Source organism: Phalacrocorax aristotelis, chromosome 4, assembly GCF_949628215.1.
Source record: "Phalacrocorax aristotelis chromosome 4, bGulAri2.1, whole genome shotgun sequence".
Taxonomy (NCBI): domain Eukaryota; kingdom Metazoa; phylum Chordata; class Aves; order Suliformes; family Phalacrocoracidae; genus Phalacrocorax; species Phalacrocorax aristotelis.
In genome coordinates, this window is record NC_134279.1 from 84,490,995 (window position 1) to 84,514,338 (window position 23,344).

Genomic DNA, 23,344 nt, shown 5'->3' on the forward strand with positions numbered 1-23,344 from the left:
CCAGGAAAAATCCTCAGTTAACCTGCAGGCAGCAGCCATGGGGATGGGCAAGAATCCCGTGCTGTGGGGTGCAGGGATGGGCACTGATTTCAGCCTGGGCAGGCTGGGAGCACTGGGGCTGCGGGTGGCCCTCGGGGAGCCCCCAGGCAGGAGGGCCCAAGGCTGCCCTTGCTGAGGGGCTGTGGGTGCCTGGGGCTGGGCAAGCACTGCAGCGGTGCAGGGTAGCAGCCACCAGCCCCCCTCCCAGTCCTCATCCAGAACAGAAATGCACAGGTGGGAGAGGATGTAACAAAAATAGCGTCTCCGTAGAATTTATTGAATTCTCATTAAATACAGCCATTGTTCCCCTCACCTTATTTACACAGGGGCTTCAACAGATTAAACTGAATGGTTAAAAATATAAAAGCTGGTGCTACCCAAACCCTACCATCAGAGGGAGGGAGAGGAGGAAGGAGACATGGGCAGGGGGGGGTCAGTGCTGAGATGGTGCCCCCGTGCTCCTGGCCTGCCAGGCACCGCTGGCTCACAGGAACCAGAAGCATTTGCGCCTGGATTTCTTTGCATCCAGCTTCGCAGGCAGCTTCGTCACCGGCGACGGCTCTTGCCTGGGCGGCAGGACGGCCCCTGCCGCCGCCGCCGCCGGGGAGCTCGGCGTTGTGTCACCCTCGATATGGCTCAGCACTCGCTGGAAGCGGCCCTCCTGCTGCCGGAAATCATGCTCCACGCTGCGGGCAAGCAGGGCGAAGGGGGCTGCATTAGAGGGCATCGCCCGCCGCGGCCCCCGCCCGCCACGGCTCCGTGCCCCGGCACCCGCCTCCACCCTTGCGCCCTGCCACAAGACCCCCGGGGAGTTCAGCCCCCCGCACATCCCCAGGGCACGTCCCCGGGGAGCTCAGCCCTGCTGCACTCCTGAGGCCGCTGCTTGGGGGTGGCGCGTGGCGCATGTGGCAGGGGACCAGCCTGGTGTCGGCGGCTGCCATCCTGCAGCTGGAGGGGGTGGCAGCCCAGGGGAAGGGCAGGGGGCTCATGCGGGGCAGCTGCTGGCTGGGTGCAGAGTGGCTTTTGAGCTGTCGGCAGTTTTCTCCAGGGCCCCCGGCATTTCCCGGTGGGCAGATTTCCCAAGGTCACCGTGCGCCCCTGCGAGGGGACGTCCTGCGGGCATGCCCTTCAGGCTGCTCCTGCCCACCACCCTGCCCCTCAGAGGCTGTAAGTGTGGGGGGGTGGGGGCCGGATCTGTCCCAGGCAGCCCTTCTGCCTGCGGCAGTGTGGTCTGCAGCAGGGCATGTAGCACCGCACTACTAAACGCTGTGCCAGAGCATCCAGGGACGTCCTTCTGGAGAGACAGACAAACAGCCCCTGACCTGGTGGCAGCGGGGATCTTGGGATGGGTCACCCTCAGCTGATCCCCTGCACCTTCTTCCTTATCCAGCCTCAAAGCCTGGTGCTGCCTCTGCTTTTCTCTTGGGCTTGACTGTGCGTTTTGCTCTGTTTCACCCGCTTGCCAGAGCTCCTTTGCCCTAAATGCCTGCCCTACACAAGGACAAACAGACTAAGTCCCTCCTGGGGAGCCGATCTGCTGCAAGGGGCCTCCGTAAGTGGCAAGGACTTGCTCCCAGCACCCTGCGCTGGTGGCACGCAGGCACCGGGCAGCGGGGGTTTCTTGCGACAGAGTCCCTGCCTCGGGAGCGCCATCAGTGGCGATTCCTGTCACTGCCCCGCAGGAGCGGTGGCACTGCTGCAAGGGCTGGCCATCCTCGGCAAGGCAGCTGTGCGCCCAGCGCGGAGGGGAGGCCAGATGAAGGCTCCGGACACGCTGGGCACCCTGTAGTCACTGGCCACAGCAGCACGCCTCCCTTGCTCTCATCCCCTCGCTGCAGTGCTGCGATGTGCTCCCCCGAGCAGGGTACAGCTTCTGGTGGGGCTGCTCCGTCCCCGTGGGGCTGCAGGGTCCCTCCAAGCTCAGGCTAACACATGCCGAGGCTCTGCCTGTGACCTGCCCGGGGCGGGGAGCCGGCCAGCTGCCCTGGCTGGGGCTGGTGCTGATGCAGGGGGGTGAGCACAGGGTCTGTGGGACCCCAGTTAGCACTGAGCCCCCAGAGAGGGGCTGTCCATCCCTGGGGCCAGGGTGTCTCGTCCTGCCGCTACTGCCACCAGCACTGCACCTGGACCCGGCGGGCTGACAGCTGCTGCAGCATCAGGCGGTGGCGCAAGGTGCAAGGGCTGTGCTGCTGCCTGTCACACCACTAGTGATGCCAGGAATTAGGGTCTGGGTAGCTAAAGGGGGTCTGTGCACCCCCCGCCGAAGCCCTCGTGTTTCCTGCAAGTGCCGGAGCCCTCTGGTGTCCCCGCAGCACCCCGCAGCGCGCAAGCTGGCTGCTGGTGGCCACATGCTGCGATGCTTCCTCACGCAGAAAGTGCCCTGATCTCACACCAGCCACGTCCCATCGGATCAGCGAGGTGCTGCGGCGTGTGCCTGGAACCATGCACGTGGTGCAGCCGCCCCACACATGGGGAGCACCCCATGAGCCCCACGTGGCATGCTAACACTTCCTGTCACCTTCCATCACCTCCTGCGAGGACACCGATTGTGCCCAGTTATTTCTAGCAAAAAGGGTGAGCTGTGGCAGCAGCCCCTTAGCAGGGGGGCAGCGTGGGGAGGGACCCCAACTTCCCAGCACAGACGCAGAGGAAGGGCTCAGGGCCGCTCTGGGGGTGCACAGCTGGTGCGTTCGTGCGTGGCCCTGGGACAGGGTGCAGGTGGGCACGTCTGCTCACTCCTGCGGGCGATCCCCGAGGGCCGGTGCCGGGAGCGCTGCCGCAGCTCCTGGTGCGCTCCACACTTGGTGCTGCCCCCGCTCCCCTGTCCTGTGTCCTGCGTCCCAGCAGAGCCAGTTTTCATCACGCGGACGGCAGCAAAGCCCAGAGGGAGTCCCCAGCAGGAGCCTGGCAATTACAGGGAGCCACCTCCCCCAGACGTGGCATCTCTCCCCACCGCAGTGCCGCGTGGAGACAGGCTCGTCAGACCCAATTAGCACTGACGTCCCCCACCAGCTACTGTGAGGGAGTTTGTGGTGCAAATAAGCAGAGCACAAGAGAGGCAGGCGCAGCACTGCCGTGGCGGCACGGGCACGCAGGGCAGCTGGCGCAGGGGGTGTGAGGATGCCGGTGCACAGCGGGGACCAGCGCCGGGGCACCCCCAGCCTGGAGGTGCCTGGAGGAGAGTGTGTCCACCCCATGCACAGACGTTCACAAAAGCACAGTGGGGCAGCAGCTAAACCGCCCCGCGCGCACGCTGTGGTGGGCTGCTCGGTGCCAGCTCTGTGCACCGCATCTTGCCCTTCCGAGTGCTAGCAGAAGCAGCCTAATTAACAGCAAAATGAGAACACGGCTGGCCAGCCACCTGCACATGCACAGAGGGAGACAGCAGGCTGCACGGCCAGCGGGGCAAACGGACACCCACGGATGCCTGGCTGGGCAGCTGCCCGATTCCCACAGGGCTGACAGGGAGAGGGCCTCAGCGACATCACTGCCTGCACCAGGAGGGCATGAGATGCCCTTCCCAGAGACCGAATGGGGTCTGAGGAGGGAGGGCAGTGGAGGAAAGTGCTTCCACACCCCAACCCAGTCCTGCCACCGGGGAAGCAGAGTGGAGACCCGGCGGCCCCGGACCCCAGCGAGGGGCAGGGACTCCCTGTGCGACTGGCAGCCTGTCTACAGCATCTGTGTGAAGCTGGCACAGGGACAACAAGCTGCAGCCTGGACTCCGAGCGAGCGAGCAGGCCCACCCATCAGCCACTAATGAGGCTTCCCCCAATATATTGCTTTTACAGAAGATGAATGCTCTGCCACTGAACTGGAGCAGCTCTCCTTCCAGCTGCAGCCAGTCAGCTGTCCTTCATGAAAATCACCCTACCTACTCCCTGTGCGCCGAGCCCTGCCTGAGCACAGTGGGCACCCCCGCCGTGCTAGCACCCGCGCCCCCCCCAAACCCGTCACTGGGGTGTCCCAGCACGCCGGCTGCCAGCCATGTCCAGGTGCGCCTTCAGCGAGCTGCCTGGCACGGGGCTGGCAGGGCAGACGTGTGACCATGCCCCGGCACGGCGTGCCCTGCGGGGGGAGGTGCCTTTAGGGCCACGAAGAGAGCTGCGAGGAGAGAGGGGAGGCTGCAAGCTCATGGCTGGAGCATGCCGCTGGTGGGGAGCAGCCTGTGAGCCCCGTCTGAGGACTCCCTGCAGAGGAAGGGGGTCACCCAGCAAAGACAGAAATCATCCAGGGGCAGGCAGCTGCACCGCGTGGCCCTCAGCACAGCCCACGCTCAGGCTCTGACTCAAACAGCATCTCTGTCCCTGCTGCCCCATCCTGCCTGCCCCGGTGCAGCAGCCCAGCCGCCGGGGCTGGGGTCAGGGCCCCCCTGCTTGGCCTCGGCCGTGGCAGAGCCTGGGGCACGGCAGGCCTCCGGGTCCGGCCAAGGCACGGGAATGCGTCACCGGCTCTGCCACGTCCCCGACTCTGCCTGGGCTGCCAGGTTACCCTGCGCTGGCCAAAGCGCTGATGAGCACACTGCTGTGTCCCCGGGGGAGCGTGGTTGCTCTCTGGGCCCCAGGCTGTGAGGTGGGGCTGCGTTTTGCACCAATCTCTCTTTCGGCATGACAGGCGCCGCTGTCTTCTCTCCGGTCCCATGGAGCCTCCCAGCAGGTACAGGGGCCTTGGCAATGGCCTGTCTATATGTGGTGCCCCCAACGCCCGTGAGTGGTCTGTACATGGTGCCCTGGGTTTGTGTCTGTCCTAAGGCATCAGATGCATTTCTGCGACAGAGCACTCCTCCACTATGAGGGACAGGAAAGGAAAAGCCGCAACTGTGTTAGCACCACATCCCGCCAGGGGCAGCTCAGACCTGGACAGGGCGAGACCCTGCAGCCTCTTGTGGCTCGGGGTGCCCTGAGCATCCATCCTGCCACGGGGACAGGAGATGGAGCGCAGGCAGGCAGGTCCCCGCCATCTCCCAGCATGGTCCCCAGGAGTGAAGACTTGCAACTCCGCCACACCTCTGCTTTGTAGCCAGATTAGGAGTCTGAGGGGTGCAGGAGAGCAGGAGCCCCGGCTGGGAACATGCAGGGAGCCAGAGCTGGCTCTTACCTGTAGATGATGCAGGCACAGTCCCGGCAGGTCCCGCAGTTCGCGATGTCTTGCCCTGTCCGGTACGAGTGTCGCCTGTGACAGAGCAGAAGTGCTGTGAGCCTGGAGACCTGGCCTTGGTCTGTCTGCCTGTGCCTCCCCAGCCACCCCCAGGCCCCTCATCTGCCTCTTGAGCTCATACTCCAGCAAGCAGGAGCCAGGACTCAGCTCCTCTCCTCCCTGTGATGCAGCTCCTGTCCTCCTTGGGATCCAGCTCCTCTCTTCCCTGGATCCCAGCTCCGCTCCTCCTGAGAGGTGCCGTTTGATGCCAGGCCAAGTGCAGCTCTGCAGATTTCTCAGATGGTTGCAGACTAGAGACAGGCACAGCAGAAGCCCCGAATCCTTCATCCTTCCTTTCATCTCCATCCCAGAGCTGTACCTCATGCCCATGGCCATCCCAGGCCACTGTGCATCTCCCCACACATGCTGCCACAGAGGGAGTGAGACCGTGGGCAGCACGAGGTCTGTGCGGGGGCACTCACAGCACACAGCAGTAACCTGACAGATGGGCAGAGGGAGATGCTCCAGACTAATCACCAGCCTACGCCAAACTTGGGGTTTATCTCTTTTTGATGCTTTTGTACCAGAGAAGCATCCTCCTCCAGGGAAGGTGCACGGGACTCAAATTGAGCTGACGAGCCCCAAATCTAAGCTCGACCCAAAGCAGTCCTCCTCCCTCATCTACACAGAAGGCATCTGCACCCTGAATGTTTCTGCTGCTGGTGCTGAACACCAGCCCCAGCGCATCCGCAGGCCAGCTGCACACACCGTGCTGTCCCGCTCAGCGAATGCCAGCTGTCTGCCCTGCCGCCCTCCCGCCCGGAGCACCCCAGGGTGCTCTGCGCTCTGATCCCCCCATGCACGCGGAGTGTCCCCTGCGGCCCCACCGCCAGCTGGCAGCACGTCCCAGCTCCTGCCACCCTGCGAGCGCGGGGTGCCCACGGGCCGCAGCGTCCCGGCGTCCCAGAGGCTGGGCAGCCGCGGGGTGCCAGGGACCAGCAGCGAGCCTTTTGCCCAGCCGCAGCGCCGGCCCGATGCTCCCCTGAGCTCGCAGCCTCCACGCACGGCCACTGGCTGGCTTTGGCTGCCAGCAGGAGAGCCGCCACCTCCCCGGGGAAGTGGTCCACCGACGTCCCTCCTTGCTTAGCAGCCTGCAGCTTCTCTGGATGGAGCTTGAGTGCTTTGGCTTTGCAGCCCTCCCGTGCCCTCAGGGCGCCGGGGCTGTGCCGGGGCAGTGCCGGGGAGCTGCCCGTGGACCCCCAGCACCCCAGCACTGCCAGTGGGCGCTCCCCGGTGGTGCCGCAACACTGGTTGCTGTCAGAGCTGTAAGAAAAGAGCCCTATGAAATGCTTTTGGTCACCCTTGCAGACTCCATCTCCACATCTCCATGGCCACTCTTAGGCAGTGCAGGCTGCAGCTTTTGGGGGACAGCTGAGAAGACACCCCCATGTCCCACATAGCAGCCACATTTTCCTGTTTAATCTTCCTCCTGTTACTCGACCTTGATCATGATTTCCCTCAGTACTCAAAAACTAGGTCTTTTAATGCACCAAATTATATATTACAATTGGGATTATACTCTTAGCACATAAATTAGATCATGATACCTTTTTTATATATATATATGGTACATATATATGTGTGTGTGTGGGGGGGGTATCTAATGTATAAACTGCACCTCTCTACCATGATGACATCTAATCCTGAGATAGGCGTTTGGTGTAGGATGTTGCTGGCAGTAGGCGCCTGGTCCCCGCAAGGACACGTTACGCTGTGAGCGGCGTCAGGGCTGGTGGCACCGCTCCGGTGCATGGCGGGCGCCTCAGAGCCACCGCGCGCCTGCAGGACGCTGACCCATGGCAAATGAGGCCATGCAGTTCCTCAGCATCGGGACACTAGGATAATTTTTTATGCGATTTCCTATCCCATTCCTTATGTCTCCGGGCGTCTTGTTTGCTCATTTGACTGTAACAGTATGCAGAGCCGAGATCTTAATTAAGCTGCCCACAGTGAAGATAAATCAGCTTCCCAAGCAGACAAACTCAATTCTGAGCGCAGGAGCAAACCTGCCCTCTCAACAGGCACTGGTCTGCACATGCCCTCGCCGTAGCCGGCAGGGACAAGGCTCGGCACAGCCACGGCACAACCGCGGGTCTGCGAGCGCCCCAGAGGACACCACAGGCGGGGGGGTGACTCACTGGCCTTTCCCCTCTGAGCAGCTGCACAGCCCCTGGGGGCAGCAGACCCTTGTGCCACCCCGACAGTGAGGGGCAAGTGGGATGTGCCGGGGCCTGCCCGGCGAGGGGCAGAGCAGGGTGTGCCGGGGGCTGCCCGGCGAGGGGCCGAGCGGGCTGTGCCGGGGGTCTGCCCGGCGAGGGGCAGAGCAGGGTGTGCCGGGGGTCTGCCCGGCGAGGGGCAGAGCGGGCTGTGCCGGGGGTCTGCCCGGCGAGGGGCAGAGCGGGCTGTGCCAGGGGTCTGCCCAGCGAGGGGCAGAGCAGGGTGTGCCGGGGGCTGCCCGGCGAGGGGCAGAGCAGGGTGTGCTGGGGGCTGCCCGGCGAGGGGCAGAGCAGGGTGTGCCGGGGCCTGCCCGGCGAGGGGCAGAGCAGGGTGTGCCGGGGGCTGCCCGGCGAGGGGCAGAGCGGGCTGTGCCAGGGGTCTGCCCGGCGAGGGGCAGAGCAGGGTGTGCCGGGGGTCTGCCCGGCGAGGGGCAGAGCGGGCTGTACCAGAGGCCTGCCCAGCGAGGGGCAGAGCAGGGTGTGCCGGGGGCTGCCCGGCGAGGGGCAGAGCAGGGTGTGCCGGGGGCTGCCCGGCGAGGGGCAGAGCGGGCTGTGCCAGGGGTCTGCCCGGCGAGGGGCAGAGCAGGGTGTGCCGGGGGTCTGCCCGGCGAGGGGCAGAGCGGGCTGTACCAGAGGCTGCACCCTGACGCCCAGCAGAGGCAGCAGCAATCGTGGAAGGAGCGAACCCCATCCTGGCCCTGGCTGGAGCTCCTGGCACTGCTCTCAGGTCCCCATCCATGGAGGCCGGAGCAGCACGGCCACAAGAAGCACTTTTTCAGTGCTTTGCACTGGCGGGATGCTGGACTCCTCGGGGAGCCAGGGTGTGCTGAGCTGCTGGTGCTGCTTCTCTTTTGGGGCTAACAGGGCCAAGCCCCAGACCATGCTCTTCCCCTCCGGTGCGGTCACCTGTGCCGTGCTGGGGCAGGAGCAGCCAGGGCACGCACACAGCCGACTGGGGCAGGCAGCTCCCACGCGGCCAGGGGAAATGGGTGCTCAGAGCACAGGGAAGGGCCCGTGGGGGTCAGTGCCCCAGGGCTGCCAGCACCTCCTGGCCAGGACAGGCACACACGGGCTGCACCCACAGTTTGCATCAGGGACGGAGCACGGCGCTGCACGCCCCACCTAAACGCCTGTATGGGCTTACATGCTCTTGCTAATGCCTCCGTGGGATCCAAACCTCCTCCGTTGCCCCTGATTGGAAGGAGGTACTTAGCAGTCATGTTTTAGATAAAACAATTAATCACGTGCGCAGGCACCAGGCCCAGGACTACCAGGAGCTGCCCGGCTGGCAGGTCCAGGTCTCCTGTGTGCCACCCTGCCTCCCCAAAACCACACGCCAAGTCAGACATACCAATACTGCTGCGGCACACACCGCGCTCGGTGTCCCTGGCAGGCTGGGTCCCTCTCCACCTGTGAGGCCAGCCTATCGAGCTCTCTCGTCCCAGTGCCCCAGGCTGTCCCCGCACGGCTGAAGCTCAGCACGGCTCTACCAGAAATGCTGCCCACTGTAAGCAGTGCAAGGGATGCCCTGCAGCACCACGGTCCCCAGCACCCCAGGGCCACCTTGCAGACAGACGGGTCACTGTGGGCAGGATGGGCCAAGCCGTGCTGCTCTGCACGGAGCCCCACAGGCTGTCCCTCTGGCCCAGGTGCTCCCAGCGTGGGCACCCAGGCAAAGCTGACGGCTGGCCAAGGGGAATTGTGGCAGGGGCTTAATGGGAATATCCTGACCCACGGCCACTGGTTGGTACCACAAAGGCTGTGTGCACATCACTATTCATGGCTTCTTTCCCTGCGAGGAGCAGAGGGCATGAGCTGCACGAGCACTACAGAGTGGGAGCACGTTTTTTCACCCTGAGGGTGGTCAAACACTGGGACAGGGGCCTGAGAGGTGGGGGATCTCCATCTGCCCCAGCTGCAGCTGGGCAAGGTCCCAAGCAGCCTGTCCGGGCTGCACCCACCTTCGGTGGACATTGGACCACAGACCTCCAGCGGCCCCCTTCCCACCAGCCCCGCTCTGAGAGGTGGCACAAGGGCAGCAGCTTTGCCTGTGCTTCAGTTACAGCCAACATGGGCTTCGTTAGTGGTAATGACGGGATTGTTGCACTACCCTGGTGGGAGCTGCTGTCTCAAGGTGTGGGGAATATGCCCCAATGCCCCAGACGGTTTTACAGGAGGGTGCCAGGACCGCTATGGAGTGAGCAGCTCATCGCATCTCTGGGGAGGTTGGTGGCCCTTGTGTGATTTGAGTTTGGCGGGTCTCAGCTCTGGACCGTCACTGACTAACCTCTAACACCTTGCTCTGTTTGGCAAATCTAGCTGGGAGGCCAAGGAAAACTGCCCAGGGGATGCCCTGGGCCACTGCCCGTGGAGCGGGTCCTGCACAGGGCAGTGCAGGATGGGCGTGTGTGGGCAACATCCCTGGGGCACAGACACGTCAGTCACTGAGGCACCGGCTGGTGAAGGTGTGCCTTAGATAACTTGAAAGATGGGGCTGAAAGCAGGCATGAGAAATAGGGAGGCTGTCCCTGGGGAATGGCAGCTGTCCCCAGGCCGTCCTCCATGCCTGGCCTGAGACCGCAGTCAGGATGTGACATCCCAGGTCTCCAATCCCAGTGACCGATGGGCACCTCAGCTGCGCCAGAGCCCAGCAGGGGCCACAGCTCCCCTCATCCCCCTGGCCTGCACCCCCCTGCACCGCTTCCCTGGGCACGGGGAGGGCACCGTAGGCACATGGAGAACAAGCCAGGGTGCGTAAGATCAAGGCGCAGTGTCATATGTGCATGGACGGCAGCTCTAAGCTTCTCAGAGGGAAATGTGTCTCTGAGGCGGCAGCACCCAAATCTCTGGCAGCCCCCCATCCTCCATCCACAGCCCCCAGAGCGACATCATCCCCCCCAGCCCCCACCTCTGTCCCCGCCTGCTCACCCATCCCGTTGGGCCTCCTTCTTCTCCAGGTCCTGGATGACGTCCAGCAGCACCCGGATGGTTTGTTGGCTGGTCTCCAGCACCCCTTCCAGGGACTGCAGCTGGGACTGCAGGTCCCCCTGCTCCCCAGACCCCTGGGGGCCCTCTCCCTGAGATGTCCGCGTGTCCTCGTCCCCCGCTGGTGGTCCCACTGGACCCTTGGCCGCCACCACCAGCTGCAGAAGGTCCTGGATGTGGCGCAGTGTCTCCGACTGCTCGGCAGTGAGGCAGGGTTGCCCATGCCAGGGGACCTCCAGTGCCCGCCCGGCCGGCTGCATCCCCAGACCGGGGCCCTGTGGGGTGGGGGGCAGCGGCTCCCCAGACCCCTCCGGTCCTGCCAGGCCGTGCCCAGGCTCAGCAGCGCGTAGCTGGCTGCAGGTGCCGCGGGGGTCCGGATGGCTGAGCGCAGCTGGTGCCTTCTCCGGTGTGGTGGTGGCAGAGCCGCGCCAGCCCGGCGCTGGTGGGATGGGGGCTGGTGGGGTGCAGCAGGGCCCCCCCCAAGGTGTGCCGCAGAGCTGGTGCTGGGGTGGTGGTGGGTCCTGCGGGGGGTTGCCCTGAGCTGGCTGGTGGAGGCCGTGGGTGTCCGTGGCAGGGACGGTCTGCTGGCGGTGCAGCAAGGGCTGGGGCGGTGGGTGTCCGTGGGGCAGGCTCCGCTCTGAGTCGCTCCGTCCCAGCCCCCGCAGTTCGGTGGCTGGCCGGGGCTGACCACAGGGCACGGAGGCCGGGCGTGGGGGGGCCCCACGGCTCCCCCCAGGGTTTCTGCGGAGCCGGGCGCAGGCAGGGGGTGGCAGGCAGGGCTCTGGGGTGCAGCTCCGCACCGGCGAGGTGCAGTGGGCAGCAGGGCACCCAGCTGTGCCCGGATAAGGGGGACAGGGATCCCTGGGCGGTGGCGGTGGCACACGGCACACCGCGGCGTGCTGGGGGAGGGCTGTGGCATGGTCATGCACAGGAACGCTGCTGGGTGCCCGTGGGGGCACAGCCCAGCTGGCGCCGGTGGGCACGGCCCGCCTTGGGCACCAGGCACTCCCCACGGTGGCAGGCAGCACCACGTCCACGGCCACGTCACAGACGCTCTTGCTGTGGGGCTGGCAGGCTGGAAAGGGCTTCTGGAGGCTGGGGGAGGTCTGGATGGCGGTGCTCATGCACACCTTCCTGGGCATGGGCAGCGTCAGCGAGCCCGGCTGGGCCTGGGGCCAGCTCCGCCGTGAGGCACAGAGAGCCGCCCGCTCAGGGGTGTCCCTGGGGGGCGGTGAGGCACGTGGGGTGTTGGGGCCGGGGGTGGCCGTGGGCTCCGGGGTGGGGCTGGCTGCCTGCCCCGCGCTGCCCTCCACCAGGTCCTTGAAGCGGACCTGCTGCGTGCGGTTGCGCCGGCGCTTGAGGCGGCTCTCGATGTCGGGCGAGTCGCGGTTGAGCAGCACCGAGCGCACCGTCATGGCTTTCTCCTGGCCGCCCTCGCCGGCGGGGGCCGGGCCGGGAAGGGGCTCTCGGCTGACCATGGCTCAGGGCCCCGTGGCCGCTGCTCTGCAGCAGGGTGCTGCAGCGGGGCGTGGGAGGCCGAGCACCGGTGGCCAGAGCCCTGGGCTTCGCCCTTCCCCGGAGCTGCCCGGGGCAGTGGGCGGCCTCATCCCATGCCACCGCGGAGAGGCGATGCTGCGTGGCAGGCGGGCGAGGGGCTGCTGGGCATGCTGCCTGTTGCCTGGCCCTACAGCCCCCGGCACACCACGCCGGCAGCTCTGCCCGTCGCCATTCCTCCTCCACGGTGCCAGCAGCCCATGGTCCTGCCGCTGTCTGCCCTGGCTCAGTGTGGCCCGTAGCGGGCTGCCGGGGGTGCCAGGTGTGGGCCGCCCCTGCCCATGGCTCCTGGGCTCCCAGACCTGTGGGGACAGAAAGAGATGGGTGAGCCCTGGCCCCGCCGCCACAGCCCCCCGAGGACGGGTGCATCCCCGCACGCCGCGCTGCCCCGTGGAGCTGCTGGCCTCTGCCCACCTCTGCGCGCTCCCTCCGAGCCCCGCCATAACAAAACGCAAAGAGACAAGCTTTGATCTCCGGCGCTGCCTCTTCAGCACAAAGAGAGAGGGAAAAAAAAGAAACCCCTTTAGCATAAACACGTTACAAGTTCACAGCTCAAATCATGCAGAAGCGGCTGTTAAAAATAGCTCTGCCTCACTGGGGCTGGTGCCTCATGTTCGCGGGGTGCTGGAGCAGGAGGGCAGGCGCAGGGCAGGCATGGGGGGCTGCTGCGTGTGGGCACGGGGCAGAGCTGGGCTGGGCACGAGGGGTCCTGCGTGGGATGGATGGATGTGGGGCACCCACTGTATGCGGGGCACTGGCTCTGCGTGGGGCTGGATAAGGTGCGGGGTGCCCAACCGGTGTGGGGCATGGCTGGAGTGGGCGCAGGGGACCCGTCCTGAGTGGGGCATGGCTGGAGTGGGCGCAGGGGACCTGTCCTGAGTGGGGCATGGCTGGAGTGGGTGCAGGGGACCTGTCCTGAGTGGGGCATGGATGGAGTGGGCACAGGGGACCCGTCCTGAGTGAGGCATGGCTGGAGTAGGTACAGGGGACCTGTCCTGAGTGGGGCATGGCTGGAGTGGGCGCAGGAGACCCGTCCTGTATGCAGCACCCACCAGATGTGTGGCAGGGCTGGCTGGGCTGCAGGCGTGGGGACCACCAGCTCCATGGGCAGGGGCTGAGACTGTGGCTCGGGGGCACTGAGCCGCCTCGGGCGCGTGAGAACCAGCTGAGAGGGAGAACAGGCATCGTGGCTAAGGCAGCGACTTTGGTGAGACTGGGGGATCGCTCCCTGCCCCTCACTGTGGAGAAGGGCGGTCGCTGGTGTCTCTCTGGCGCTCACCCTGGCTCTGCCGCAGGGCTGCGGCTTGGGGAGGCTGCAGTGGGGCTGTCTCTGGAGAACGAGGTCTCCCCAGGGCACTGTACCTTTTGCCATCGCGCGGCCCCAGGCAGCCTGCCCGCCCTTCCTCACCTGCAGGCATGCGGCACTGCTCCCGCTCGCGGGGCCGCCGCCGGGACCTGGCCGCGGGACCGAGGCCGCAGCTCATGCCTGGGGACGAGACCCTGGCACCATCAGCACTTCCCAGGCAGCAGAGGGGCAGGATCCGGGGGGCTGTGAGCAGGGGCTCTCACACAGCGGGGGTCACACCCAGCCATGTCCCCATCCCCACCATCGCTAGCTCACCTCTATGCAGGGCCCTGCCCGGCCGTACCCCCCCACACCAGCACCAAGCCGCCACGCCCACCTTGTTCTGCCTCTGCCCACCCTGGTCGCTGGCTGCTGCCCTGGCCTGCCACACTGCTGGGACATAGGACACCACAGAGCATAGGGTGCACACAGGAGCCCTGCCTGGGATGCCCCCGGTGAGCAGAGCAGGCTAACGGCTCATTTCGGGAAGCAGCGCCTGGGAAGGGTGGGAGAGGCAGAGATGCCAGCCCTGGCGGGCAGCAGCGCTGCTTCGCCTGGTGGTTCAATATTTGAGGTCTGCAAACATCGAGAGGTACCTGTGGCAAGGGTGAGGAGCAAAGTGGTGCGGGCCCCCCCGTGGCACGGACTCATGTCCTCACACCATGCCATGTCCTGCATCCCACAGCACAGCGGCTGGCACTGGCAGCCCCTGCCCCGAACCACAGCCCGCTGCTCCCCTGGGTGCCCCTGGGCACACCGAGATGGAGGCCTTGCTTCCTCCGCAGCCCCACTGTGGACAGACACACGGCACCTGCCAGACCCCGCCAGCCCCCCTCGCTGCCTTGCTTTGCTCCTGCTGTAAGGAAGTGGCTGACTCAGCACAGTGGCCTGGAGTCACCCTGTGCTGGTAATGAGCAAACTTCCTGAGTGCTGAGCATGCTGGTGCCCGGTGCTTCCCCAGCCCCAGAGCAGTGGGGGGCTCACGCAGCCCTCCTGGCCCCCACCCCCACACCGTGCACCCCAGCGCCTCTGCGTCCCCCACACAGCGTTAGCTGGGATGCTGCTCCAGCGTTAGTCGGGATGCTGCTCCACACGCCACCCAGCCGCCCGGCGCTTCCCTTCCCAAGCTTGGAGCTGTGCCCAGACACCAGGAGATGCTTGTGAGGCAGGACGCGATGGAGACAGGGACAGTGGTGGGATGGGGCACCTCGTTAGTATGGACAGCAACAGGCAGAGGAGAGAGCTGGCTCGGGGATGGAGCCAGCGCCACCGGCCCCCGTGCCCTGCGCTCGCCGCAGGCTGCATGCGAGGCCAGGAGGAGCAGCCCCGTGTTCACGCCTGCCAGCGGGCACCTGGCCCACGGCAGCAGCTGTCCCGGCACCCACGCAGGATGGGGCACAGCCTGCTGGGATGGCAAGGGGCTGCAGGGCAGGACCCTGCCCGAGGCCCTACCACAGCCATGGGGACACCTCTCCCCGCTTGTGCCACAGCGACGGCAGGTGCCCAGAGCTCAGCACCCCACACCCAGGTCCCACCTCGGCGGCCCTGGCTGCGTCTGTGCCAGGGAGGCAACATGCCAAGCGGCAGAGTGGGGCTGGCTGGCATGTCCCCACGCTGGACCGGTGTCCTGAGCACAGCTGGGACCAGGGCAGCCGGGCTGAGCACTCGCGGAGGGCAGCCTGCGTGTGGCCAGCCGGCTCCGGGGGTTTCCTTAACAAGAGTGCTAACAGGCACTGGGCAGAGGGTGCCAGGAACTGCTCCAACAGCTGAGCGTGGGGCAGGAGCACTCCTGGCACGGTCTGAGCATGGATGCAGCCCCCGTGAGTCTGCAGCGGGGACCTTAGTGAGCCACGGCTGACAGCAGAGTGAGACGAGGCCATTCCACTGCCTACGCAGCAAATGCGATGCTGTCAGTCAGCGGGGCCTCTGCCGAGGCACCCTCTGCCTCCCGAACCGCACCGCTAAAGAGATCAGAGACAAGCCACAAGGACAAAGAAAAAGTCTATAAATTATACATGCGCTAACTCCATTTGGAACAGCTCTGAGGATGTCAAACACCAAAAGCTAGGACCCTCCCACTCGTCTCTCTGCGTACGCTTTATGGTACCGTTAGATTTAGTGCTGTGTTTGGGCGCTGTTTGCAGTGTGCCGGCATCTTCGAGTGCTGATAATGAGTCCTGCTGTAGGACGGAATCAGGACTGTGCAACCCTGCGGCTGCAGTATCTGATGGGCCCTCCCATACTGGAGCTGAATCTGAGGAAAACGCTCTGCTGATGGGTCCGTCTGGAAGCATGGCTCCAGGGACATTTTGGATGCACAGAAAGGGCCACCGGGAAGCGGCTGTGCAGGAAGCAGAGGCACCCAGCACCCAGCCGCTCCAGTGTTTTCCAGATGCTATCCTCAAGCATGTTTACTGAGAAACAGCACTCAGCCCCCCGTTCCTGGGGACACGTGCTCACCCACGCCCCCCATGTGTTCGGCTACCTCAGCCGATGCGCTGCATGTCCGGCACGCAGCCATGCTCCCCGCTCGCCTGCCAGTGCCCCACCAGCTCCTCCATGGGCACCCCAGTACAGGAACCTCAGCTGGTCAGACTGGAGGAGCAGGAGTAGGGACGTCCCCCGCCAATGCCACCCTACCCCAGAACAAGGTACCTACGGGTCCGGCCAGTTCCGCAGCGCCGAGGGCTGTCGGGAGGACAGCGCTGAGAGACGAGGTGCCGTAAAGCTGGAGGCCCTCCAAGGTCCCAAACCCGCAGGAGCCCCTTTCCAGGGTCTGGTCCACCAGCAGCCCAGGGCTGCAGTAGCTCCTCTCTCCTGGGGGACAACTGGGACTGAGGACTGGTGGGGGGATGGCTGAAGGAGATCTGGCCCAGCTACCGTGTCATGGCTGATGCTCGTCCTCAGGCGCACTGTGCAGGAGGCTCTCAGGAGACCCCTGCTAGTGATCGGGAGCAAGGAGCCCTGCCCACGGGCTCCTGCCTGCCCTGCCAGCGCTCAGCCGGGGAGCAGGGCTGTGCAACAGCCTGAGGCTGAAGCACAAGGTGGGGGGCTGAGCCCTGGTGCTCTGCCCTTGCGTGCCCTGCAGGGTTCTGCGCCTGAGGGACAGGGGACACCACGGTCCTCCCCGGGGTGCACCGGTGGAAAGCGGCCTCGGGAGAGCCCGAGCACATAGGACAGGGCAGCGGCAGAGCCCTGGCGCAGGGCATGGCACCACCAGTCCGAGGCCAGCGGCGGGGGAACAGGCTTGGAGCTCGACTCGCAACAGCTGAAGGATGGCAGCATGTACCAGCCACGCCAGTCAGCACAGGGCCACGGAGAACACGGCTCATCAAACCGATTTGCTGTCTGTTTTGATGAGGTTCCAATTTTGGTTGATGAAGGTAAAAGCCTCGATGGAGCAGACTTGGATTTCTGAGAGGCATTTGACATTTTGACGAAGAAAGCAGAATAATACGGAAGCAATGTGGCACAGATTAAATGGATTAAGAACTGGCTAACCAGCATGTCTCAAGACATCACCATCCAGCGACCATCGCCAATTAGCCGTGCTCCTGCCCAGGTCCTGTGGAGGGGCAGACGGGCCCTGCATGGCGCTGGCTGTCACTGACCTCACAGGACAGAGCTCGGCACTGAGAAAAGGTGCAGATTATACCAAGAGAAGGGCAAGGAAGGAAAAAGGCAAACACAGAGCCACGACTGGAGCATGGAGCGGACACTGTGCAGCTGGGATCGCTGCTGCGTGAGCCTCCGGCTCCTCTCCAGCCGAGCAGGCAAAGTGCAGCAAAACTCGGCGGCTGAAAATCAGGGGTCAGAGCAGTCGGAGGAGCGACTTTCTTAAAAAGTGAGGCCAGCCAGCGCTAGAGCAATTTGGAAAGGGTTTACACGATGGTGGATCCTCCATCTTGGCAATTTTTTTATAGTCTGAGTGTTTTTCCCCTCTACTTCATACGGGAAGTATGAGTGTATGAATAAGATGAGACAGCAGGTCACATCAGATGATGTATAGATAAAACCAAGTGACGCTACTATAATACAATAGATGACACGACTATTTCAGCGGTGGGCTCTCTGGGTCAGCTGGATGCTCAGCATAGTTGGGAACTATGAGCCCAGGAGCCAAGGAAGATCAGGGACCGCTTCCTATGACCTGGCCATGGACACCACTGAACTTCAAGTGCCAATTCCCACCCAGTCCTCACTCCCTGCAAGCACCAAATACTCCTCAGAACCACAGGGATTTGTGAGCAGCGCTGGGGCTCTGAATCGCCCACCAGCTCTCCCTTGGACCCCCTGCCTAGAGCCCTTCAGATCCATGAACCTGCCGCACGACTTTGGATGGTGGGATGCAAAACCTGGTTCTACATCACCAGTCTGTGCTTTGCTGGTGCACTGTCAGCTCCTACCTCCAGCCTCTGAAGGGCTTGTGAATCTCCACCTGGAGAGCCAATGGCCCCATGACCGGGTCACTCCTCTCTGACCAGTACTCATTGGTGGTAAATTTTGTGAGAGTGAGGCACTAAATCTTCTGGTTTTGAATCTTGAGACTCACCTCTTATGGGCTTCAGGCTTGCCCTCGCAGGAACAGAGCCCTATTTCACACCATCCTGTCTGGAAAGTTACCTGCATCCACCAAAAACACTGCAGAGCAGAGGGAAAGCCTCCAGCTGCCTGCCTGCCGCCGCCTCCTCTTCCTCCTCTGGGGCACAAGGCCCGGCTCAGCTCTTCCGCCTGACTTGACGGACACCAGTGTCCTGTGGGAGAGACCTGCCCGGGAGTGATGAGGCTGCTGGGCAGACCCCAGCTACGGCCGTCGAACAGCGGGACTGCAGGCACCGACAGAGGGTCCAGCTGCTCCCACCGCTGTGGACAACCCTGCCCACCCCCGGCCAGCTTTGGCCCTTTCTCCACCCATCCTCCATCTCATCCTCTTGGTAATGTCTGTGGCAGAGGGAAAACCAGAGCAGACACATAAATCTTCTCCTCAAGACGCAGGAAGCCAGGAGATTAGATTTATGAGAGAGGAAGTCATATTCTCCTGGAACTGCAGAAGAGAACAGCTAATTACCCAGCTCCACTCACTGGGTACAACGGCTTCTCTTGGGACAAAACCTTTGCTTTTCCTGATCTCTGGAAAGGAAAGAGGTGCTACTGGGGCCGAGAGGGGCGGCAGCAGAGGATGAAGCATTTGCTCTCAGTGGAGGACCGGGCAGGAGCCAGGTTCACAACACATCACTCGGCAGCAAAGCTTAATCCCACTTTGGCTCCGAGAGGACTTGACACGTTTGTACTCGGATCGGAGCATCTGTGGTACCTGAGGGTGGAGGACTAAGAGCATGTCCTGGGGCAGCTAGCAAACCCGAAATCCAGTTCCTCGCTGAGGAAGCTCCACCACGAAGCCAGCTTATGCCCTACCCTCGCAGTTCTCTTGGAGGCTCTTCCAGAGCCTGGCTGCTCAAAGTCTCACAGACCTTCTAATTTCCTGCAGGCACTTAATCACGGCCAGTTTATATCCAACTGTGCTCCTGCCAACGTAGCGCTTCCGCTCGAACAGCTCTTCTCCCTTCCCAGCGTTCAGCCCTCGTGCATTCACAGCGAGGACACACGTTCTTTCTCTGGCCACGCTTTGCAGTGCTGAGCAAGTCCAGCTCTGCCAGTGTCCCCTGAGGCCAGCTCCCTGTGCCTCCAATGATCTTTGCAGCCTCCCTCCACACCAGCAGCACTTGACCTCCTCCCTCCTGGGAGCATTCAAGGCAAGCTCTTAGTCCCTGCTTGAAACACCTGGGCTGGCCCAGCTAAGGATGGCAGGTGCAGTCCCCTGCCGCTGGAGCAATTGCCTGGCTGCCTTGTGCTCCACAGCACCCCCAGCAAGCATCACCCGGGGGCCTCCGGAGAGCATCGCTGGCACACGGGTCCTTCCCTGTGTCATCCAGGGCCTGGTGCAAGCAGCAGCTCACAAGAGCCAAGGGATCTGCACGCATCTCTATTTAGGTCACTGGCTGAAGTGCTCTGCAAGAAAATTAGTCACTCTCCCAGCCACAGGGCCCAAGAGAAGGCTCTCACTGCCCGGCTGGAGCAGGGAGTCCCCACCACCCACCTCCCCGCAGTGCCAGCGCCCACGGGCTCCCTGCAGGCACCTCCCCAGGGCTGCCTGAGGCTCCTGGCCACCCTCGCCATGGCTAATGCCCCGTGGAAGGGATCCCATCAATTAGGGAAGAAGCAACATCTTCCTCCTGGCATGCAAGTGAGAGTTGATGACCTCTGCATCACTCCTCTCTCTTTCAAACGCAGATATGCTAGTGCTCTCAGATGAAGACTTTACGTGGTCAGGAGACACAGTGAAGTACAAAGCCTTTGCACAAAGCCTTCAGAAGCCTGCAGAAGCCAAATTATTCCTCTGTCTCCCATGGATGCTAATATGGCTGTCATGAGAGTAGCATCTCTGTTCTCACTGCTATCCGTTTGCTTTCCCACCTCTCTTTGCCAGAAGAGCACTGATATCACCATTTTAAATGATACGTGATGAGGTAGGGCGACCTACTCACGGGAACACGGGCAGACCATGGCAGACAGGCTGTATGGAGCAGGATGAGGTCAGGAGTTCATTTCATGTCCTAAGTCTTCCTTGAGCTGCCTCCGTGGAAGAGCAGGTGAGCATCCCTCACGCAGCCCACAGCTGCTGCTGGGCACTGCGGTTCAGCACTTTTCCCAGGGGCTACAGAAGAGACCACCGTGGGAGGAAGCAAACACCTTGTTTGGCTGTTTCCTTCCCAGCGAACATGGCACGGGCAATATCACCTTCCTCCGAGTCTCACGGTCACCTTGTGCAGCCGCACAGAGGCAGGAAAATGCGTGATGCAGCGATTTGGCCCAGGGAGCAGGCGAGCTCGGCCAGTTCCCCGCACCAAAGCACGCGGGCTCTGACGGCACCTCTGACATGGGCTATTCCTGCAGCGATTGCAGGACAAGGGAAGTAGGACATGGCCCAAAGACTTTTGGCCACAGGATACAGCTCATCACAAGACTTCCCACAGCTCCATACTTTCCCAGGGGGGACCGTCTCACCCCTAGGAGAAGGGCGCTCAGGCACCCATCTGGAGTCAAACGGCCCCAGCGAGCAGAGCAGCCAGCCGAGCTGGGGAGCCCAACAGACTGGGACTCTGTGTGCTCCTTCACATGCCAGAAATCTTATTAGAAAGCCACAAGCTGTCCACAAAGCACATTTCTGGAAAAAGCTAGAAAGGCTTCAGCACCCAGCAGTTCACAGGGGCAACCACAGTGCCCTGGTCAACGCTGCGTGTGCTGGTACAGACTGCTGGAGGCTTGGCCCCGAGTGCAGACAGCACCCCCACAGCAGGAAAGCCCCCCATCCTGCTGGTGCTTGCCCAGCCGAGGTCCTGGCAGCCAGCGTGGGAGGCCTCTGCGGCTGCGGCCTCCCAGCACAGATAGGGAGAATGTCGTTTCAGAATACAAATTCCTGCCTTTAAGTGGATTTCCAATGCCATCTAGCAGCCGCCCCCCCCCGCCCCTTTACGTGCTTTAGACAACACTGGCTACCAGGGGAATTTAGGAATTAGCAAGTGTATTTCTTTGCTGTGTGCCTTGGTTTCCCCTCCCACCAAACAGCCAGGAGGATACAGACCATCTTTGTAAACACACGAGAGAGACCCTGTCCAAAAGCACCAGCTAGGACCGAAATAGTATTGTTACTACAGATGGGAACAGACCCACTAATTATTTGTGGCCTCTGGATGCTACCATACTATTATATAATTATAATAATTATAATTCATAAAGAAGATAACCTCAGTCTAAAGGAGCTTCTGCATTTAAAACCACTCTGCTCCTCTAAACGCGCTGGAAGGACTGAACACTTCCCAGAGAGAGGAGACATGCCGGGAAAAGACGGCGGGAGCCAGCCTAAGGCTGGCTCTGCCTGGGAGTTACTTCCCTGGCCGCTCTCCGGCCCCGCTCCGCAGGCAGCGCCAGCAGGGAGGGAGCACAGCCGGCGGACCCCAACATCCCCTACCGCCGTGGCTGCCCCGGGGGGCTCGCTCCCGTGCCCCCCAGGAGGTGATGAGTGTGGAAACCACTGGGAGCTGCAAGCTGGCAAGGAGCACTCCGCGCCTCCGAGAGCAGGCAGGCAGCCCAGCTGATGCCCGCCATCCCCGTGCGGGCACACGCTGGCACAGCCCAGGTTCTGGCGACTACTCATACGTGTCCACCTCGTGCTCCGAACATAAAAAGGGCTCCATGGAGACCTCTTCTCCAGGCTCCCCCACGCCTCTGCAAGGAGCCGAGGCTCTAACTGGGTTTTGTGTGGGCTCCCGCAGGGAGGAAAGAGACTGGAACAGTTCTCAAAGCTGTGCCTTCCTATTTCACGGGGAGCAGCTAAGGCTGCACCCGGCTCTGCTCCTGCCTCAGCAGCTGCCGAAGCCCCACCGGCAGACACACAGGCCTTGAATGCAGAGCACGGCGCTGGGAGCTGCTGGGAGCAACGTGGGCTGAATCCCTCCAGCGCGAGCAGCCGTACCCTTGGCCGGCGTCAGCGCAGCGTGCGGTACAGAAAGTGACATCCCTGGGATCATGTGTGTGCGTGTGTCAGGCAAACGCAGCCCTGGCTGATGGACGCGTCTCCTAACGAGGGGGAGCAGCGCGCCAGCCAGCCGGGCTGAGCAAGGCAGGCTGCTCCCGGAACGCGGCTCCCTCCCCGCATCTCCCGCACAGAGCTGCTCGACAAGCGCAGGTGCCATGGGCCGGCGTGGCAGGGCAGGCGGAGCGGGTCTGCAGCGCAGGGGGACCTGACCTTTGGGGGTCTGTGGCTCCTCTAACACAGCGGCTCTCAGCACAGATTTATCTCCCTCGGCTGCACACCATGCCACTGCCGCCAGTATGGCTGTGTCCCCCAGAGACCCCTGCCATGGCAGCCAGCAGCGTGCTCGGTGCGGGGTGCCACCTGCCCCCTCGGTACAGGGTGCCAGTGCAAGGTGCGTGGCGCCACCGGCCCCGTACCTCCCGCACTTTCCCGGGCAGCTCCTGCTCGGCGATGGGGCAGAGGAGGGGGGCCCGGAGAGTGCTGCGACCCCCGGCAGCACGGGGCGCCGGGGCGGCCGAGGCCGCTCGGGGCCGGGCACCACGCACCGGCAGCGGGGAGGGAGGAAGGAAGGGGCACGGCGGATCCCCGCCCCGCCAGCCCGCTCCCGGCCGCGGGTGCCCGTACCGCCCCGGCGCCCCCGCAGTCCCCGCACCGCCGCGGAGTCCCGGCTTCGGGGCTCCCGGTACCGCTCCGCGGTTCCCGGCCCCGGGGTACCGGCCCGGCCCCGCATCCCCGCCCCGGCGCCCCCCGGCTCCCCCTGCCTGGCCGCGGGGCTGCCGCGCCTCCCCGGCTACCCGCCCCGCCGGGTCCCGGTCCCGGTCCCGGCCGGGTACCGCCGCGGCGCTCCCGGCGCAGCGAGCGGCCGCCGCAGGGCCGATGCCCGCAGAGCCCAGCCCGGCCGCCGCCCCGCTCCGCCCCGCCGGCCGGGGCCCCGCTCCCCAGCCCGCCCGGTACCTGGTGCTCGGCGGCGGCGCGGGTCGGGCAGCGGCGGGCGCGGGGCACGGCGAGGCGGAGCCGCTCGGGCTCGCCGGTACCGGGGCGGAGCTGGCGGGGGCGGGGCGGGGCGGGGCGGAGCCGGTATCGGCGCCGGAGCGGCGGGACGCGGGGCTCGGGTTGCCCGGGCGGAGCCCCGCGGCGGGGAGCGCGCCTGGGTGCCTTAGAGTCCCGGTATCTGCCGCCTCCCGGCCGGTCCTGCCCGCACTGGGCTCCTGCTCGGGCACCCAGTGCCGCTCCGGTGTCGGTCAGGCGGAGAGGGCAGAGCCGGCCGGGGCCGAGGAAGGGGCCGGGTCCGCCGAGGCTCTGGGGAGCCCCCCCCTCCCACCCCTTGGGGGGGTGCAGGCGCCGTGGCCAGTCTGGTGCTCGGGGCCGGGCACACGGTGGGGCGCAGCCCCTGTCCCCGGGAGCAGCTCCGTG

The 23,344-nt window shown here is 64.1% G+C and overlaps 2 protein-coding genes across 2 annotated transcripts in view; one reads left to right on the forward strand and one right to left on the reverse strand.

Annotated features, from left to right (window-relative positions):
- The window catches only part of LOC142056852 (dedicator of cytokinesis protein 2-like), an 81,553-nt gene that overhangs the window by 40,662 nt on the left and 17,547 nt on the right, over nucleotides 1–23,344 (forward strand). The window lies entirely within an intron of this gene.
- Nucleotides 287–22,943, reverse strand: LOC142056853 (uncharacterized). Its single transcript, XM_075092361.1, has 4 exons — nucleotides 22,886–22,943; nucleotides 10,380–12,292; nucleotides 5,137–5,211; nucleotides 287–725 (listed from the first exon to the last, which is right to left on the reverse strand). Exons 2-4 carry the CDS (start codon nucleotides 11,912–11,914, stop codon nucleotides 524–526), a joined length of 1,812 nt encoding a protein of 603 aa, XP_074948462.1. The 5' UTR covers nucleotides 11,915–12,292; nucleotides 22,886–22,943; the 3' UTR covers nucleotides 287–523.

Coding starts and splice junctions, on each gene's coding strand:
- LOC142056853 (XM_075092361.1), bottom strand. CDS start 11,914: ATGGTCAGCCGAGAGCCCCTTCCCGGCCCGGCCCCCGCCGGCGAGGGC. Junction 5,212..10,379: donor AAGGAGGCCCAACGGGATGG/GTGAGCAGGCGG, acceptor GCTCTGTCACAG/GCGACACTCGTACCGGACAG. Junction 726..5,136: donor TGTGCCTGCATCATCTACAG/GTAAGAGCCAGC, acceptor GCTTGCCCGCAG/CGTGGAGCATGATTTCCGGC.